The 20,989-nt window shown below is 39.6% G+C and overlaps 1 protein-coding gene across 1 annotated transcript; it reads left to right on the plus strand.

Annotated features, from left to right (window-relative positions):
* Positions 1–6,652: 6,652 nt before the first annotated feature.
* Positions 6,653–20,307, plus strand: map3k8 (mitogen-activated protein kinase kinase kinase 8). The gene is made up of 7 exons (XM_020516692.2): positions 6,653–7,127; positions 8,425–8,595; positions 11,145–11,406; positions 11,533–11,639; positions 12,753–12,905; positions 14,216–14,462; positions 18,701–20,307. The coding sequence occupies exons 1-7, from the start codon at positions 6,810–6,812 to the stop codon at positions 18,826–18,828; spliced, it is 1,386 nt and encodes a 461-aa protein (XP_020372281.1). The 5' UTR covers positions 6,653–6,809; the 3' UTR covers positions 18,829–20,307.
* The last annotated feature ends 682 nt before the right edge of the window (positions 20,308–20,989 follow it).

The following is a 20,989-nucleotide window of genomic DNA, read 5'->3' on the forward strand; positions in this document are numbered from 1 at the left end:
AACAGATTTATTTGAAAACACAAGTTTTTGGAGCGAAGCCATGTCAAATGCCATGTTGTCTGACTGTATAAATTGTATGCTTTTTGGACAAAATAGAATGTATCTGCAAATACAAATTCACTCCATAGATTTGTGTGTGTGTGTGTGTGCTCGCATGCGTATGGGTGAGGAGAGATTATGTGTTGTGAAGGGGAGAGAGAGAGTGAGTATGTGTGTTGGTGGGGTTGGTAGGAGGAGAGAGAGAGTGTGTGTGTGTTTGTGAGAGAGAGAGTGTGTGTGCCTGTGTGGGGGAGAGAGAGAGTGTGTGTCTGTGTGTAGGGCGGCAGGGGGTGAGGGAGAGAGAGGGTGTGTGCGTGTGTGTGTGTATATGTGAGAAGGAGAGTATGTGTGTGTGTGTCTGTGTGAGAGAAAGAGAGAGTATCACAGACACACTCTCTCTCTCACACATACACACACACATTCTCTCTCTTTCCCACACATACACACACGCCCTCACTCTCCCTCCCTCCCACACACACACGCCCTCTCATATAGACACACACACTTCCTCTCTTTCTCTCTCTCTCACACACACACACACAAACACACACACTCTTTTTCTCACACAAATACATAAACACACTCTCTCTCCCACAGACACACACACCCGAACACTCTCTCTCTCCCACACATATACACACACACACACTCTCTCTCCCACACATATACACACACACACACACTCTCTCTCCCACACACACTCTCTCACACACACACAGTCTCTCCCACACACACACTTTCTTTCCCACACATATACATACACTCCCGCCAGCACACACACACACACACAAGCACACTCTTTGTCTTCCACACACATACACACACACTCACACTCGGCCTCTCAGACACACACACACCCTCTCTGTCTCTCTCTCACACACACACATATAAATATATAGGGTGAATTTGTATTTGATGATACACAGTATTTTGTTCTAAAAGGACACAATTTATAGACGGCCAGTCAATGTGGCATTTTATAAATTCCTGCTTTAGAAATTAAACCAGTCTGAATCCAAACCAAAACACAAACAGATTCTAAACAAGGCCTCACACCTAACATACATTGTCTGACCTAAAATGTCACCTCTTCTTTACACTGATAACACCTTTAGTTCTTTCAGAGCAGTGACTTGAAAGAAATTTGGGGATTTACATATACATATTAATCAATTAAAACCTTCTGACTGATTAAAGATTTAACAGCCTCTTAGGTTTGTTTAATACATCCTCATCTTTTACTCTTGATCTTTTACTCATAAATTCGGTGTGTTCTGAATGCTTATTTCTCACTTCATCTAACGAAGGGGTTACACTCTGAAAGCTTGTGTTTTCAAATAAACCCCTTGAAGGAGGCTCTGAAGGCAGTTCAGCGGAGGTTCTCTCTGATTTCAGAGATAAAGGGTTTTCTTATGAAGAGAAATTGAGCAATTTATGTCTATACACTGTAGAGTTTAGAAGAATGAGAGGAGATTTGATTGAGGAAAACATAAGTTTTAAAGGGAATTGACAAAGTAGGAGTAGAGCGGATGTTTCTCTAGAACAAGAGGTCACAGTTTTAGGATAAGGGCTAACAGGTTTAAAGCAGAGATGAAAAGGAATTACTTCACTCAAGGGGTCATGAAACAGTGTTGGTCCCCTTATCTAAGGAAAAATATACTGGCATTGGACACAGACCAAAGAAGGTTCATTAGGTTGATCCCAGGCATGAAGGGATTTTCATATGAGAAGTTGAGTAAGTTGCGCCTGTACTCATTGGAGTTTAGAGGAATGAGAGGCAACCTTGTTCAAATATTTTTAGTTTCTTAGATTCAAAGAATCTTAGTAGGCTTGAAAGGTAGATGTGGAGAGATTATTGTACAGGGGGCATAATCTCAGAGGAAGTGTTCGCTGATCTAAGACAGAAGAGGAATATCTTAGAGAGTAGTGAATCTGTTGAATTCTTTACCAAACAGAGCTGTTAAGGCTGGATCACCAAGAACATTCAAGGCTGATAATACAGATTTTTAGTTAGTAAAGGAATCAAGTGGCATAGGGAAAAAGCAAGAAAGTGGATTGGCCATGATCTGAACTGGGGAGGTAATGGAGGAACACAGCAGGTCAGGCAGCATCAAAGGAGCAAGAAAGTCGACTTTCAGGTCTGGACCCTTCATCAGGACTCGACTCCTAGTGAAGGGTCCCAACCTGAAACATCGACTTTCCTGCTCCTCTGATGCTGCCTGATCTGCTGTGTTCCTCCAGCCTCACATTGCATTGACTCTGACTCCAGCATCTGCAGTTCTTGCTGTCTCCTGGGAGGTAATGATCTAATTGTACTATCACTGGGCCAGTCATTGAAGGATCCTAACTAATGTTATGGGGGCATGATTTCAAAATCTCCCTGTGTCTTAGAATAATGTTTTAGCCTTTACTGCTCAGGGGTGGAGTTTAAGAATGAGTAAGTCCTGTTACAACTGTACAGGGTATTGAAGAAGGTGCACTTTATGTACTGCGTACAGTTTTGGCCCCCATATTTAGACAAGGATATACTGGCATCGGAGACAGTTCAAAAAGAGATTAACAAGGCTGATTTCTAGGATGAAGGGGTTTGGCTTGCTAAGAAGAGCTAAATAGCTTAGGCCTTAATTCATTTAAGTTTAGAAGAATTAGGAATTAATCAGATTGAATATACAAGATGACAAGGGGGTTCGACAAAGTAGATTTTGATGTTTCCAGTTGTGGGGTAATCTTGAATTAGGAGATATAGTTACTGAATAAGGGACACTAAAACTGAAGAAATTTCTTCCCTCAAAGGGAGTGAATGTCTGAAGTTTTGTACCCTAGAGAGTGTGGAGGATGGATCACTGAAAGATTTTTAAAATATGAAGGAATTGACAACTATGAGGAGTTGGCACAAAACAGCATTTGAGGCCTTGGGCAGATAAGCCATATTATTGAATGATGGGGCAGGCTTGAGGAGCCAAATGGCCTACTCCTGCTGCTATTTCTTTTGCTCTTATGGCATGCTCCTACATTTTATAATCTGATTTGGCAGCATCTGTAGGAAAGGAAACAAAGTTAATATTTCAGGTTAATGATCTTTCATCAGAACTGGGGTTAACTTTGCTTGTCTGCACAAATGCTGTATTTCAAGCACTCTCTGTTTTTATTTCAGTTTTCCAGCCTCTGCATTTTCTTTGAGCAAGCTATTAGACTAAGTGACTATTCACCCCAATTCTTCTGGTGTTCTCTAAAGTTCCCTGATCCTTGAATACCCTTATCCTGGAGACAGAAGATGCTGGAGAAACTCAGTAGGTCTGATAGCATCTGTGCAAGGAAGCAGAGTTAACTTTCAAATCCAATGTGACTTCTTCAGAACAAAGTTCTGATGATTGTCTCCAGCATGTCTGCTTTTGGTGAAGTTTCACTGAGAACACAAGCTGGCTAAGAGTCAAGTATAATGGTGCTAAAGTTCTTGCCATATGCAGAATAGCTGCCAACATCACAGCCTAAGCAATTAATTGCAGTGCTGGAGACAATCGTAGAGACCTGTGTAAACCAAATATCTCTTCCAATCCTGGTGTTCTGCCAGTCTATTCACAGGTGCATCTGCGTGTTACAGTTTTACAAACACAAATGTTGATAGATCATAATATAAACTCAGTGGCTTAGTAATTGAAAGCCAAATTGAAACACTTCCAAAAATACAAAGAGTATTTGAGTCTGCGTCTGTTATTTAAAATGGTGAGTTATTAAAGCTCCCTCATGTATCTATTCTTCTGACAAGTAAAATATATTTTTCCATGTGGCGATGTCAGGAATCTGTATCACGCAGTTTCTAAAGCAAAGAATGATCCAGATCCAGATAGCTAAATTTTGAAAAGGAAAACGTATCTTCTGTCGATGGAAAAAACTGACTGTGCGTAACATTGACGTACTTGGGACAGTCTTCTTTCACATAAAAGGACCAGCGAATGACCGCGCCACAAAACAGGAAGCGACTTCTTGGTCTGCTCCTATGATGCTGCTTGGCCTGCTGTGTTCATCCAGCCCTGCACCTTGTTGTCAGCGACTTCTTGGTGACGGAGAGACGTTTTAAAGGTATATCATCTTCTAAAGAGATGATCGGCGACCCACGTTTTGAAACAGCTACAAAGCCAGTGCTAATCGTGTCTGGCATGTCAACTCACCCACAGCCCTGAGTATCTGGCACCATTACACCAACACTGCAGCTCAATTAAATAAAAAACAATCTTTTACTTTATTATTCGGGTCGATCAGAGCCAAAATGCTGTCTTCAAACTACGGAAAATGTCAAATTGAAGCGCGAAAGTCCTTAGAACAAAAATCTTATTGATAATCACACTCAATGTTTGGTTTAAAATTTTTATGATCGGTATTTTATGACTAAGACATTGCAAAAATACTCTTCTTGAAAATAAAATGCAGGCGAACCCGTTCAACACTAAATGGAGTCAGTCTCACTTGCTGACTGAACCTGATAAGAGAAACTCCTAGACCAGGTCACGAAGAATGTTAGCGAAATTGACAACGACTCAAGGGTTAAAACCGAAGAATGGATAACCGATATGATAAACAGGCTAGTGATGCGGTAAAGGGTAGCCTTCCATGAATTGTGGAGGACGTGTGCGCCTGTGTGTCGGCACAGGAGGAATTCCCCAGTCATTGCTACACTGCGGGCTACATGGCGCTAAGCAGTGCGCACTTGTATTTTCGTTTTCTTTTCCGGTTGGGCATCGTGCATTCATTCGGAAGATGTTTTTACCCCTCACGGTTAAATCTGTTTTCGTCAACATGGGGATTTTATTATCGCGTTTACCTCAATGACATGGCGGGCGTGGGGAGGTGCTGTGACTGGTGGTATAGTGGAGTGAAGGATTGGGTTTGTTCATTAATGGACAGTTAGCAACTCCCATTTTTGTAATTTCCTGTTGTAGATGTCAACTCTTTTCAGGTTAATAGCTGCAGTATGGTCCGAAGTATTCCCCTCCAGAACGTATATGTATTTTCGTTGTTCGAAATAGTGTCCTAGGCTCAACCAACGTACGTTCTTTCAACGCCCCCCCCCCCCCCCGCCATCATCAACATTATCATCATCAGAATGATAATGTTCATTGATGGTTGCATTGTTCAATTCTGTTTGCAATTCCTCACAGTAAGACTGCACTCAGAGATAGTACGTCAGCCTTTCTGCTCCTATGATGCTGCTTGGCCTGCTGTGTTCATCCAGCCCTGCACCTTGTTGTCTAAGACTGCACTCTGGTTTGGTCTGATAATATCATACAAGTTCTAGGCACTGTACATCTCCAAGAGAAAGATTTCAACCACCACCCCGAACATTCAATGGCATTACCATTGTCAACTGCTGCGCCACCAGCAAAAAAAAACTCTTTAGATTAATACAGCACAAATAAAAGGCCAGAATCCAGAGGATTACCATTGATCAGAAACTGAAAGTGACCGGCCACATGGGTGCTGTGGTTACAAGAGTTGGTCAGAAGCTGGAAAGTCTGTGGAAGCAAGTGGTCTCCTTATTGCTACCCACCACGATAAAGCAGAAGGCAGGATGATAGAATACTCCGCACTTTTCCTGCACTGGTGCAGCTCCAACAGTACTGATGAAGCTCAGCCATCTAGGACAAAGCAGCCCACTTGATTGGTACCTCATCCTCCACTATCCTAAACATTCATTACCTCCAACACAGTGTGTACCATCTACAATATTCACTGCAACAGCTCAGTGTTTCTGTGGCAGCATCTTCCAAACCCACAAGACTATCATCAGGAAGGACAAGGATAGTGTGTGCATGGCAACACCACCACCTACAAGATCCCGCTAAGCTGCACAGCATCCAAGAACTATATTGTAGTTCTTTCATTGTCACTGGGTCAAAAACTTGGAGTGCCCTCTTTAAGAGCAAACTGTACCAACACTGGATGGAGTCAGTGGGTGAAGAAGATGGCTCACCACCACCTTCTCACGTATGAGCAATACATCCAATTCCTGGCTGAAGTATGCTGAAGACTGAATTTTTAAAAATGCATAAGTGATAATAAAAGCAAAATACTGTGGATCTGAAATCTGAAACAAACAGAAAATGCTGGAGAAACTCAGCAAGTCTGGCAGCATCTGCGGAGAAAAATGCATAAGTGAACCTGTTTGTATCTGCCTGTTTGTATCTTGTTATAAAACAAATAATTGTGGATGCTGGAATCTGAAACAAAAACAAGTTCTTGGGGAAAAAAAACTCATCTTCTTTTATCAGTGTGAGCCTCTAGCTGACCGTCCCTGCTGTGCAGCTATATTTTACGTAGAATATTACTTATTATTTACAGCGTAGTAGGACATTCAATACAACTCCACGCCAGCAGCCTTACTTCATTTCATAAAGAAATACCTGCATTTAAATGAGAGCTGTTATTGGTGATACACCGTCGTAGAGATATCACGGCACAGGCATAGTAATGCTGTGTGATCCTGTCGAATCTGGGGCAACCCCGTCTAGGTTGTGACCCGCCTCCTTGAGCTTGCCGCCCACCCACTCGGTTGTCAATGGCTCCATGTACTGAAAGCTGAGCTCCACCCCTCTCACTGAAGCTGGGGAATCTCTGCTCAGTGTCACATGCTTGGCAGTAGAGTCAGAGCGGGATCATGGCAGCAGTGAGACGCCGCCGCTGTTGCTGGTGTGTGTCTGCTGTGATTAGGTGCTGATGCTTTCTGCTGCATCTGTTTTGTCAGGGCAGACTGTAGTGATCGAAAGAGAAAGGCAATGGAGTACATGCTGACCCAAAGTATCGATAACGCCAGGTTGGAATTGCTGCTGGAGCTAGACGTGATGGATTACCTCGAGGCATTTTACCCCTTGGAGGACACAGCACTCTACCAGGACAATATGCTGTCGCTGGAGCAGCACTCGGATGAAGGAGTGCCAGAGAATAGGGCCAGGGACGGTCAACAGCCGACCTTCTACTCTGTCAGATATGGCACAGTAGAGGATTTACTTAACTTTGCAAATCAGGTGTCTAATACGTTCCGCAATTACCCCCAACGCTTCCGAAACCGCGAGGCAGGAGTAATATTGAACAAGGTGAGCGAGGAATGTTTTGTGTACGTGCAAGAAGTTGTTTAGAATACAGTAATCTCTACTGTATCGCCTTTTAAAAATCGCTTTTCAAATAGACTTGTGTTCCATGATCTTGTAGCGTCTCTTAAGATGGAAATTGGCCCGAAGTGGATCCAAATCTTTTTGAATATACTGGATATTGACAGATAAGAATCTTGAATTTATGTAGCGCCTTTCACTATCTCAGGACGTCGCGAGTTGTTTTACAATTTATGAAGTACTATTGAAGTGTAGTCGCTGTTATAATTTAAACAGCCAGAAGTCTGTCTAATTTGCCTGATGAAATTCTATAACAACTTGTGTCAGTATCAACTGAAACCATGAAGTGCAGCAAATTAGTTTTTCTTTTATTCCGTGCACTAGGAAACAAGGTTCTTCATAATTTTTAAAATGCTGATGTGATCTAACTAGAACAGGTTGGGAACTGCAAATGTGACGTTAAAGAACTATGAGCAATTCCAAAGTAACAAATTGCAGGTCACCTGCGGCAAACAATTCTATGCATAACAAGATGTCACAAACAGCAATGCTTTTTTTTTGCAAATGATATTCGTTTAGGGCGAGGACACTGGGAGAACTATCCTTGCTCTTTTACACATACTGGTAAAGGATCTTTAGCATTTGCCAGAGAGGACAGATGAGGCATTAGTTCAGTATCACATCTGAAATACAGCATTTTATAGAGTTGTAGAGTCATACAGCATGGACATAGACACTTCAGTCCTACTTGTCTTTGCCAACCAAGTTTCCCGAACTAAACAATCCCACTTGCCTGCATGTGGCCCATATCCATCTAAATCTTTCCAGTTCATGTACCTGTCCAAAGGTCTTTTAAATGTTATAACTGTACCTGCATCTACCACTTTGTCTGGTAGTTCATTCTGCATATGAATCACCTTGCGTGTGAAAAAGTTTCCCCACAAGTCCATTTTAAATCTTTCTCCTCTCATCCTAAAAACTATGCCCCGAGTTTTGAACTCCCCCACCGTAGTGAAAAGACTTTTGCTATTCACCCTATCTCTGCCCCTCATGATTTCAGTGTTGCATATGTGTGACTGCTAGATTTCTGATGAATGGAAAATATTCTGCAGCACAACCTAGTTTTAAACTATTTTTAAATCCACCACAAGTGCTAGTTGTGTGCAGATGTGCATTTACCATTTACAGTAGGTCTATGTTCCTCAAATTGTCATTGTGGGGGGAAAAGTTAAACTAATTTTCTTATTGCAGTCTTTTTTGTGGCTTTCTATTTATTCTACAGAAGGATATAGTTATTAAAAATGGACATTATCAGGTTGATTCAGAAGTCTTCCTGTTTCCATGGAAGTTTGCCCATAGGAACATTGGTCCTGGTTACATTCCTCGAGGTACTTTTGGAAAGTGCCACCTTGCACAGGACAGAGAAACAAAGAAGCGGATGGCATGTAAATTAGTAAGTCACTTAGCATTTTATGAATACACTCTTTTACCTACTGAAAGATATTTTCAAAGCATATATCTTTATTGCTGAAACTTTACAAAACTGTATAAGAATATAATAATTTTAGTAATTAAAAATGTGAATTACCTTAACAAAACCAACACATTTTGAGTAATCTTAATTCTTCAACTTAATCTGTCTTGAAAAGCACATCTAGATCTCTCAGACCCATTTTATATTGTTCACTTTAATGACCTCTTCTTGTAATTTGCATGACAACTCTTTGCCAAGAAATGGTTCCATGTGACTTCCCTTTTTATTCCTAACTTCCTTCATTTTAATTTGAGACTCCTGGTATTTGAGTCCAACAGCACAAGTAGAAATGTACTCCAATCAGTTTTTTTTTGTTATTTCCTTTTGTAATCTTCAAAATTTCAATGAATAAAGGCATTTCAATGAAATAAAAATTTGACAGCATTTTTTAAAGATGTGCACTCCATCCTATTCAGTTATGTCATTTACTGCAGCCAAGCAATCCAATGTACCTGGGCACAAACACAGGAAAGTTACCCCTGCAATTGCAAGAGATAACAAGGTGTAGAGCTGGATGAACACAGCAGGCCAAGCAGCATCATAGAAGCACGAAGGCTGATGTTTCGGGCCTAGACCTTACTTTATTTGGGTGAAAGAAGTTCCTAAAATCTGTATTAAAAATTGATTTTCCTGTATGTAGAAAACTGCTTGTGGTTTTACAGCTAACAAACTATGACTGGTTTCATTTATTTTACTCCGCAATTCTTTTTTTCCCAACAAGGCATATTTTGTAAATATAAAAATGTGTAAAACTAATTAAACCACAATAGTGTCATGACCTTTATCTGATGATTTAGTGATCTAGAAAGTAAGTATATTTGCAAATGTCTTAAATGAGTTCTCCAAACATTTGCACATTGCATTTAATGAAAATGTTAAAATGGCACACCCAAGTTTTTTTTGTTAAGATGTGTTTGGAGCACACAGCAGCAGGAGGAGTCGTCACACCAAAGATGTTCATGAAGCAGATTCCCACTTTCAAATATACTTATAGAGAGGAAATGAAATCAAAAGCCAAGTGTTTTTTTAATTTGACCGGAAATAAATTTACAGGGTGGAGAGGAAATCATGTCCAGCCTTTTTCACTTGTCTCTCAGGGTTTGAACAAGAGGTGACGTGGCAAAGGCAAAGCCGGCCATAGCCCTACTGGACCGTACAGCTCCTCTGTCATTAGAGAGGTTTAACCTGAGGATTGCCATGCCTCAGGTGGGGGGAGAAGTTGAGAAGGAGAGCACTTCATTGATAACCTCAGCTGATGTGGGAATTGAGCTCACACCACTGGCATCACTGTGCATCACGTACTTGCCATCCAGCCAACTGAGCAATCTGACAACCATTGCAGCTGTGCTTGTAGCTTGGCCAGTAGGTGGCCAAGGGACAGCTGAAATGTGCAATGATAAACCATCAATAAGTGGAAAACAAAAGGGGTGAGAGGTGAAGGAGAAAAAGATTTTCTTGAAAATGTAAGCTGAAAATTAAGTGATTTTAGCATATCTTTACCTTTTCGGTGTTCTCCAGATTGCTCTGTGGGTGTGTGCATTGTACGTTGCATTCCTGAGCTGGACAAATGACAATAAACTGAATGTTGCCACTGGTATGTTTTGAATTAATTAATACAATGCCAGAAGTTAGTACAACTGGCCTTAGTATCACTGGGCTAATGATAGAAAAGGCTGACCAGGATTCCAACTCTCATAGTGTGAAGGTGTTTAGATGCCAACTGAGGGCTGTATCAGGCTATCCAAGTAGTTAAATAGCCTCCTGAAGTTTACAGTCTACACTTAGATTACTGTGAACATTTTGGTCCTCTGATTTACGGAATGATATATTAGCATTGAAAGCAGTTCACTAGGTTTATTACAGGTGTGGAGTAAATTTCATATGAGTAGAATGAACCTGTAATCAGTGGAGTTTAGAAGAATTACCTGATTAAATTATAAAATATTCTTTGGCATTCACCCTTTTAACCTCCCCAATGTAGGGGAGTCTAGAACCAGAGACTCAAAGTGAGGGGTCACACAGTTAAGACAGAGCTGAGGAGGAATTTCTTCTCTCTATAAGTAGTGAATCTCTGGAATGCCTTATCACAGAGTCTATGGATCTGTGTAGTTATATATGTTCAAGGCTGAGAGATTTTTAATCAATAAGGGAATCAATGGTCATGGAAAAGGCAGGAAAGTGGAGTTGAGAATTTATCAGATCAACCATGATTTCATTGAATGGTGAAAGAGACACAGTAGGCTGAATGGCCTATTTCAGGCCTTTGTATTTTGATATTATTCTCACATCACGAATGACCATTTAGGGGACGCAATATTTCAGCTTGGATTATTGCCAGTGGGACAGGAGGCAAGGGAATTGATGAAATAAATGTGCTCTTTTCCTTAATTTTCCATATCATTACTGTAAACCTATACATGCAAGTCTTTTTTCATGAGTCATATAATCAACTTTGTTTCAAATTCAAGATTCCAGTGGAATTTTTCAAGCCTGCTGATATACAAATACAAGCACAATTTCGCCATGAGAACATTGCAGAATTATATGGTGCCTTACTGTGGAATGAAACCATACATCTCTTCATGGAGGCAGGAGAAGGAGGTTCTGTTGCAGAAAAATTGGAAAGTTGTGGGCCAATGAAAGAATTTGAAATCATATGGTTGACCAAACATGTCCTCAAAGCACTTGACTTTCTGCATTCCAAAAATGTAATACATCATGACATTAAACGTAAGTTTTTGTTTTGCCCTTTCTATGACTTTTTTTGTGTAACAGTAATTTAATAAAAAAGTCTATTCTGCAAAAGCAAGCATTAGAACGATTTGTTCATTTGTCTTATTATTCATGTTTTCACAGCCAGTAATATAGTTCTCATGTCAACCAAGGCAGTGCTGGTAGATTTTGGCCTTTCTGTCCAGATGACTGAAGAAACCTACATTCCCAGAGACATTAGAGGAACAGAGGTGAGAATGGTTATTGTGTTCCCAACACTTCAGTTGTGTAGGGCCATGTTTTCCAAAAATAAGTTTAAACTCTTAATTCTTTGAAAATAATGCTTTTAGTTTGCTTGACTCCCTGTAAGACTTTGTGGGACTTCTCAAGTATTCATGATTACTTTTGGCATAATATCCAAATGCCTTTCCCGGGTTAGCACGTTTCCCAGGTTCTGTGCAGACTGTGATTATGAATGGGCAATGGTGTTTCTTATGCACCCTCTTGTCTCAGATAAACCATAAGGATGTTAAGGTCTGTCATTCTACATGTATTCAGACCTGAGGTTTCACTTCTTCAAGTCTGATTTAAAAATAAATATGATGTGTCATGTGTTTACTGTTTGGAATACATGTACCTTAGGAATTTACTTTGGCATTATTGCACATATTCTTTGAATTTCTCCCATCTTCGGGGCTGCTTCCTCTTTGGCCAATGATCTGGCCCATGTTTGGACAGGCATCCATTTCAGGTTTTGTGATAAATATGTCCAGCAGCAAGCTCAACGAGGTTTTCAGAGAGGCTATTAACAAACCAGTTGGATTTTTACAATAATCCAGCAACTTTCTTTTGCCAGATTTTTAAAAATGGAGTTAAAACCTTAATTGTTGGATACGAACTCTTGTTCTTTTAAAAAGTCCAGGTCTCTGGATTACCAATCAAGAGACATAACTCTTCCCCAACTATCCCTACTTTCCATTTATGCAGTGAATGTGCTCACTAGACATTTTGATGCACTCACTAACCTTGATGTCCTTATGACTTGTTGCAATGAAAGGCTTCAGCATTTAGTGTAGATTGTACTGCCCTTAAAATAAAAACATTTAGTCAGGAGATAACAAAAGCCATTAATATTCCACAGTTTCTTGTTATTTTCACAAAAATTAACATGTCTTTAGAGCTCAATATTTCTGAAAATATTATCTGATAACCAAGAAGTAATATGGCCAAGTCATGGCTTTAATTTGGAGTACTTTATGTGCAATTGGCTTTCCTGTTAATGAGGTTTGTTATGGCTAAAGATAAAAGCTTTTTGAGAATGATCTTAAGTCATGAATTAACTATAGATCTACATTCTGTTTTAGTTCTATATGAGTCCAGAAGTTATTACCTGCAGAGGCCATTCAACAAAGTCAGATATCTACAGTCTTGGTTCTACAATCATCCATATGCAGACTGGGAATCCACCTTGGGTGAAGAGGTATCCTAGGTCAGCTTACCCATCATACCTCTACATTGTAAGTTCCCATACTAAATCGAAATTAAAAAAACAAATAGTTATTAAGTTCAAGTTAAGGGCAATATAGAATAAGAAGGCTTACACAAGACAAAAGTGAATGTAAAGAAACTGCATTGTTCCAATACAATGGATCGCTATTTTAAATTTAGAAACCTGGATGAGGGGCCATGATACCTAATTCAGGTCACCACCAGGTAATATGACAAGTAAAATATATCATGTAGTAGTAATTAGACATTGTCATCTGATGGGTAGATAAGGAAATTCAGACACAACTGAGAAATTTCAGAAGTAGTCCAGTTTTATGACCCAAGGAAGCATCAATTTTAAGTTTACCTTTTTTAAATTAGCTAAAGCAATTTTATTGGCAAAGGATATTTGTTCTTTTTTCATGGAGTCAATTTATTTATGACTTTTAGAAGCAAGACTGGAATGAATAGGTATAAAACTAACTGCTGTCAGTTAAGGTTTTGCTATAATAGTACCTCATGATGCATGAAGTTAGTCAGTTATTTCCCTGCAACATTTTCTTTATAACATTATTACCCACAAAGTTGTAAAAAGTGCAAGCTGTCAGCGGCACAGTGAGGCAATCCAGACATCTGAGTGAACGGGGCAGCAATTGGATATCTCTTTTTAACCAATTAGAATGAATGATTGAGAAATTAATACTGGAAAGAGTACAACTGAGTGTGAATCAAAATGGGTAAATTTAGTATCAAACTAGACATGGAAAGAGAAATAAAGGGAAAGAAAGGTTCGTGGGCGTAAAATAAACTAAAATTTGAAAAATTTAGAAGAAATAATTAAGAGGAATGAGTATGTGTTACCAAATCTCTTCTAATGGACATTGAGAATGTGTGTCATATAGAGCAGGAAAATCCCTGGAGTGTTTCCCAGTTTATTGGTTTGTTAATCCATTGAGATTGAGGAATTATGAATGAGCTTCTTTGCTCTCACTAGGGAGGAGAAAGTTGACTAGAATTTCAGCTCCCACTCCCCAACTTCACGGATCCTGTCAGTGTGGATATCCATTAAGAATAGAATCAAACTCAACCCTTACCTTCAAGTAAAGGGGCAGATGTGTGCAATGTACTGGAAACTGTTTTATATCCATGGAAACAAGTGCCTCAAATGAAGAGTGGGGATGGGAGACAGCTAGTGAGAAAAATAAGACTGAAGGCTCAAAACTAAATTGTAACTATAAGTGGAGGAGCGGTTTGCTTCTTGCTTTTCTTTTTGATGGTCTTATTTTTGTAATTTATAAAGTTGATAAGTTCTGTTGTTAATTCGTTTTCTTTCCTGAAGATCCACAAGCAAGCTCCACCATTAGAAGACATTGCAGAGGAGTGCAGCCCTGCCATGAGGCAGTTTATTGAAGCCACTTTGGAGAGAAATCCAAAGCAGAGGTGGTGTGCAGGACAGTTGTTAAAACATGCAGCACTTAGCCCTCCACCTGAAGACCAACCACGCTGCCAGAGTCTTGACTCAGCTCTCTTTGAAATAAGTCGCACCTTTAGGAGAAAAGAGCTGGAGTTACCAGAACAAATTTGTGGTATGTCCTTTCAATTTCAACCAGCTGGGGCAACAGAAGTTATTTTGAAACTAATAACACAGATAATTTTAACCCAACTCTCCAGCTAGGAGAGCCATGGGATCAGCTGGAACTACATTTTACACCTGCCCAATATTGCTTTCTGTTGAATCTAATCAGAGTGTGCATTGCACTTGATCCCATCAGTTTCTCAGTGGGTGAAGGAAGTCACTATTTCCCCCCCAGTTATTTTTTCACGTGTGATTATTGTCTAGGATGAAATGTGGTTTACCTGTGACCCTCACTCTCCCCCACATTACCATGTTTGATCAATCTCCCAGTCTTTGCTGTCTGGGCTCACATCAACAAATAAGCAATCTTTTAGAAAGTATGATCTGTGACCTCAAAAGGTCCCAAATTGTTTTATTGTTTTCTAGTCGGTGACTTACTTCACTGATATATAGTTGTAATGTAGGAAACGTGACAGATATCTTTCATAGGTGTTTCACAACATCAAGGACTGAATGACCAGGTAATCTGAGCTATGTAAATTGAGGGATAAATATTGGCCAGGACATTGAGGGGAACTTCCCTATAGTCCCTTGAACAATGTTATCAGATGTACTTGAGAGAGCTGACAGAATCTTACTTTAATCTATTGTTGGAGCAAATTACTGCAGATGCTGGAATCTGTACTGAAAACAGAAAATGCTGGAGATCACAGCGGGTTAGGCAGCATCCATGGAGAGAAAGATCAGAGTCATTCAGGAGTGGAGAGAAATCGTTTGAGCCGGGGGTTGTGAAGGGGAATGTGAAAGTTGCAAATTAAAAAAAAAATCCTGAAGCCCTAAACTTACTTTGGTGTTTCTCGATCCAAACCAGTATGCAGTTACAAATTGAGTTGGAGTATTACTTGCACCAATAAAGACGTAAAGGATAAGAGGAAGAATATTGCAGTGACAGTGGATAGAGTCAATCCTGAGGGATAAAATTTCCACTGTTTATGAATGATAATAAATAACATGTTTGAGTAAAAACAACAAGGTTAATGGCCTTGTTTAAATAGCAAACAAAGGGATATCATCTGAAGGTATTAACCAGTTTGTTCAAAATATCACTAAAGGACATAGTACTTCTACTGATGATCTGACCTGGATAGTTAAAGCCTCCTGTTTCAACATTGTATTTGACCTACAGCAGTTTTCAGCTCAGAGTTATCTTTACCTTCTAGTTGTAGCTGGGGAATATTTTATTTTCAATGGCTCTGTTCTATTGATAATTGTTTTCTATAAGTTTCTCCCCTCCTTTCCTAAAATCACTGATTAAATTTAAGACCTCATTAAACTATAAGGCCACTAGTGTATCTGCCACCTGTTAAACCACACATTCAGCTTCTTTGCTTCTACATGGCTATTGTTCAGCAGACCCGATGTATTCATTACACATGATTTTTGGCCGTGTGACTCCTTGGTGTTTTGTCAAAAACATGCATTTGGACAGGAGTTTATTTTAATTTCCATCCTTGCACCGCATCTTATCCAAAAAAGTGGCTACCAAATTCAACTGTCAATTTTGAGGGAAAAGAAACAACTGTGATACTTAAAATTAAATGGAATATTGAGTTTTATTGCAAGATGAATGTTTACATTTCATAAATAATGGTGAATAATCAGCAAGATTATATTAGAGTACTGTATACAGTCCTGAGCTCCATACTGTAGAAAGATGAAAACAATTTAAACGGGTATATCATAAATTCATTGATATCTGGCCTGAAAAGAGTAAATCAGTCTTGAGAATTTAAACTGTTTATGTTACAACATAGGAGATAACAGGATGATTTGATAAAGATTTTTAAAGTGACGCCCACTCTGGATCAGTTAGTACTCAAAGTAGAAAGCATGTCGTTAATTCTGAAATAACATGAATAAGTGATTATTTAAACAGGAAATTCAGACTAATGGGAACATGGAAGTCACATGGAATTAGGAATGCTCTTTTGTGTAGAGGATGAAAGTTAAGCCAGCCTGGTTTACATGATAGGAGGTATACAAACTGAATGTGATATTCAGGTTGTTTGATAACAAAAGACAATCAGTGATCCAAACCCAAAACGTGATATCTGGTCAGCATGGACAAGTTGGACTGCAGAGACTGTTTCAGTGCTGTATAACTCTGACTCTATGCCCATCTCATTCTACAGCAAAAATCCAAGTCAGTATAAATCAGCAATGCTTCACATAAATCTGTGCACTTCCTTCCTTTATCATAGATACTTTGTACTTTTTTTTTCATGCCATTTTTTATTCCAAGTATTTAAAATATGTCTTAAACAGTTGGGAGTCAGTGTTTTTTCTATTTATCGTGTATGGTCGTTTGTAAATTAAATGCAGTCTGCCACACACAGTGCTAAAAGGAATATTCTCCATAGATAATGCTGGTAAAACTAAAGCATCTGTCAGAAATTCAATAGCAAAACTATAATTAACTGTAAAGGGAAATGAAAGCAAAGTTTTGGAACAGTACAGTCTTTTTTTTAACAACCAAGTGATAGCGTAATACTTGTATATGTGATTATTCCATGGGCACAAATTTCCTTTTTTGCAATAAACGTATATATGGGCACGTGTTCAATTTTGAGATAACTTGACATATCGCCCACCAATCAACTCGTAAAGAGTTAATGGGCAGAGTCTTGAGTTTCTTGCCGTATCACAGGCCTCAACAGTGGCATGCCAGATCGCCAGAAGCTGTCGGCTAATCAAATGCCGCTGGCTTCTGGATCGTAAAGCCCATAATTGAGGCCTACTCCTCAGGATCCAGTGACAAGGAGGTTTTTTTTCTTGTGGCAGCATGGGGTTCAGGGACAAAAGCAGAAGCAGATGTGGGAACTTGGAGCCAAGGGTAGGGAGTTGGCTAACAGAAGCCACCCCTTTCCCCTCCCCTGCCGCAGCATTATTGCTTGTGATTGCCCCCACACTGGGTCAATTGGAGCTCCATCCCTCAAGCAGATAGGTCACTCTGGTTCCCCGGTGTGGAAACTAGCTATCTTCTCCTGTCTTCTGGGAAGCCTGATAATCTGGGAAGTGAAGAGCTGAGGGCCTTAAGTGACCAGTGACTGATTAAGGGCGTTATTTAATGATGGTTAGAGAAAATCCCCAGTGGGCTGCCTTGACCAGAATTTTGTTGATGATGTGACTAGAACGGGGACAATATGTCAGCTAATTATTTCCCCTCTCACCACTTGCAGGAAGAGAAAATTCTGCCCATTTTGCTGTTATTCTTTGAATAATACTGCAAAATAAATCGTCCCTTTGAGAAAAAAATGAGGCTTTGTAGTGTTGGGAAAGCAAAAAAATGCAGAATTTAAATGTAGCAGATGGAAGCATCCAGTGCATATCATCTATGTAGATAAGAGATTAGGAAAACAATCGCATCCACTGTTACATTGACAAATGTAATCTCATTATGATCCTTGAGGGCAGAGCTGAAAAGTAGTGTTACCAAACCTGTCCTGCACAGTACTGAGCTCTTGGAGTCATTGTGAATGTCAACAATCAGCCCAACACCCATAGCTTTGATAAATATTGATCTGAGATCTTGTGGCTAGGTGAGGCACAGAAAAGGGAGATTGCGGTCAACACTGCCCTATTTAACAGTGCAAATTTCAGCCAAGTGGGAGGTGAGTGTGCCTGTTCCCCTTTATATACTGGGATTGCTTTAGGTCGATGGTTGTAGGGGAAATTCCAAAACTACCTCAAATTTTCCCCATTGCACCCACATAAACCCATTGAGCTCTGCTGGCATTGGCAGGTGGCTCTTTAATTTTCCACTCAGCTCTTGGGCCGGGCATTTTGTTCTAGAACGGAAGCTGGCAGCTGCAGCTACCAGATTAAAATGACTGTTCTGATTTTTCAGGAATATTGGCAGACAGTCTGCTTCATTCTTCTTCTAATTGATCACAGACCCTGGAATTTAAAGGCCATTTGGTTCACTCACATTTAAAACCAGTGACTGGAAGGAGGACCTGACACTAACTGTTGCTTTCACCTCCCCCATTCATTCTGCGAAAATGTCAGAAACTGCCAGAGTCTTCCTGCGCAGAGTGATTGCAAAATCTGAAGCTGAAATGTTGGCAGTTGAGACAGAAATGATGAAGCAATATATTTATTATTTCCTTTCCTGTAATACACTGGTTTGGCTTTAGGAAGTTTTTGTGTAGGGAAAGCTTGATTTTCTTAATTTTATGTTAACTCCAGATACTTCTGTGAGCAGCACTGAAGAATCAACTGTAGGGAAAAGGAATCGCTCTCTCTATATTGACCTCGGTGCCTTGGCTGGATACTTCAACATCATCAGGGGTCCTCCTGGGGCAGAATATGGCTGATTTTCATTCCCTTCATCTGCTGGTTTCACAGTGTTGTAAAGATCAAACGTTGGCAACTACCTGTTGTAGATTCAGTGGAGTCAGACTGGGTGAGGAGTCACTGAACATTTCATCATTGTGATAATAGCATTAAGAAAAAAAGTTTTTTTTTAAGTGTTGAATTACTAACTTTTTTTTAGTTATCATCCCCATTGTATGTTTCCTTAGTTTGAAAGGTGCAGTGATGGAAGAGTGCAGTGTGAAGAATGTGAATGATGCCTAACTGTCTACCATAACAAAAGCACTGTCACTTCTTTTCATCTGTTATACTTAATAATTTGGTTGATGGATAAATGCTCTCAGTCCCCTTCTTTGCTTTCAGTGATTATCGCTGATTAATGTATTTCTCTAATGGAAAATTTATTCAAAATGATGAGCATAGACTTGTCAGAATACATGTGTTCCTATGGAAATAAGAACATGTATGTAATAAATGCCATGCAGATGACTAAATTGCACACAGTGTGTGCTGTGGGTTTACAGTAACCCAGTAGCTCTGTAAACATAATGAGCTGATAGTTCTGTACACCCTATGGGATGGTTAAGCCTCTGCTTTGTTCTGCAAAGGACTTGTTAAGCAATAATGAAAATATAACATGCATTAGCAGCATGTTGTGTCTTACAGTTATATTTCTTTGGCTGCCAAAAGGAAGGTAGCAATTTTAGGTAGCATAACACCTAACATGTTGTTGTTAGCCTATTTTAACATTTTTACTGATTAACATATTTTGTTTTCTTTTGGAAGTCTCTGAGAAAATTTGCAGCTGACCTGAACTAATGTTAATTTTTGTGCTCATGCCTGCAATATTCAAATTGTTGTTCTCCCCTCCCCCTATCTGGAACAATGCAACAATGTGGTTGTGCTATTGGATTCGTGATTAATGGTCTGAATTAATACTGCAGAGAATATTTGACAATTTGTGAATATGAATTAATCTAATGAGAAGTTTAGATACAAGAAAAGATGACCATGAAGCCATAAGGTTGTCATAATAACCCGACTCTTTCATTAGTGTATCCTTCAGGGAAAGAAACCTGTTGTTATCCATTTGGTGCATCTATAACTCCACCAAGGCAATTGCCTCTTAACTTTCCACTGAAGTGACTAAGCAAGTCCACACTATTGCATTAAACTGCCTAAAAAGACGCACCAATATCATCTCAGGGAAACTAGAGATGGTCAATAAATGCTAGGTTCTCTTGTAACGGCAAAACTCTGAGAATGAATTGAAGAAATGCAGACAAAGATATTTGTCTAAATATTTCAGTGCATAATTCAAGCTGGTTAGTCTAGCCTGGTGAGATTTACTGTGTATTACTGAAACCATGGATTTGAATCTTGCAAGCACTTACCGTATATATTTTGCTCCATGTCGGGTATGGGTTTTCTCACTCTGTTTACGCAATGCTGTTGTACATTTTAATAAAAAATGTCCAAGATTACTGACTATAATTTATTTGCTCGTGAAAATGTTTAAAGTTCCTGCTGTGAAACCAATATGTTTCATCATTTTACATGATTTATTTTCATGTCAATCACTGCTGATATAAAATACACAAGGTACAATCCAGTTCAGATCTTCTGATAGGGTGCACAGCTTACTCCAGGCCAGTCACTCTAGATTGCTTCACCTTTGAAAGTTTGAAACACGAGAAGCCTGTGATCATATGATTTGGCTGACTGTGAGGTGAAGTGAATCCATAACTCATTTTTCTTTAAGGAAACATGGCAATGAAATTGATTAAAGATTAAATCAACAGAGCTGGTTGGGCCAAGAATCCATGCAAAATATCATCAAAATTGATCATCTCGGGATCCCCTTGGATTTTAGGTATTGATCATTGCAACATCCTCGGGCCAAGAAAGGAGGAACAAATCAGCCACTCTGATTATCGTAATTCCTGAAAAGTATGGTTTGTACACAGTCTTGTGAAGCAGATTTTGGCTTTGGCCAGAGGATCGGCAGGAATTGAGGCACGTTTGCAGATTTTGATGCCTCCTGTTTGCATGATGTTGAAGAGGAGATGTTTTTGTTCATACTGTGTGGTCAGGGAGGAGCACCTGCCTCTTCTGACTCCACACAGGCATATTTCCTGAAAGACATTTCTGGTGGGTTGTCAC

The sequence above is a fragment of the Rhincodon typus genome, chromosome 2 (assembly GCF_021869965.1).
Source record: "Rhincodon typus isolate 14 chromosome 2, sRhiTyp1.1, whole genome shotgun sequence".
Classification (NCBI taxonomy): Eukaryota; Metazoa; Chordata; class Chondrichthyes; order Orectolobiformes; family Rhincodontidae; genus Rhincodon; species Rhincodon typus.

Bases quoted from the DNA above. Each gene is read 5' to 3' on its own strand.
- map3k8 (XM_020516692.2), top strand. From the start codon at position 6,810: ATGGAGTACATGCTGACCCAAAGTATCGATAACGCCAGGTTGGAATTG. The intron at 7,128-8,424 runs GTGAGCGAGGAA...TTTATTCTACAG, and splicing joins CAGGAGTAATATTGAACAAG to AAGGATATAGTTATTAAAAA. The intron at 11,640-12,752 runs GTGAGAATGGTT...ATTCTGTTTTAG, and splicing joins GAGACATTAGAGGAACAGAG to TTCTATATGAGTCCAGAAGT.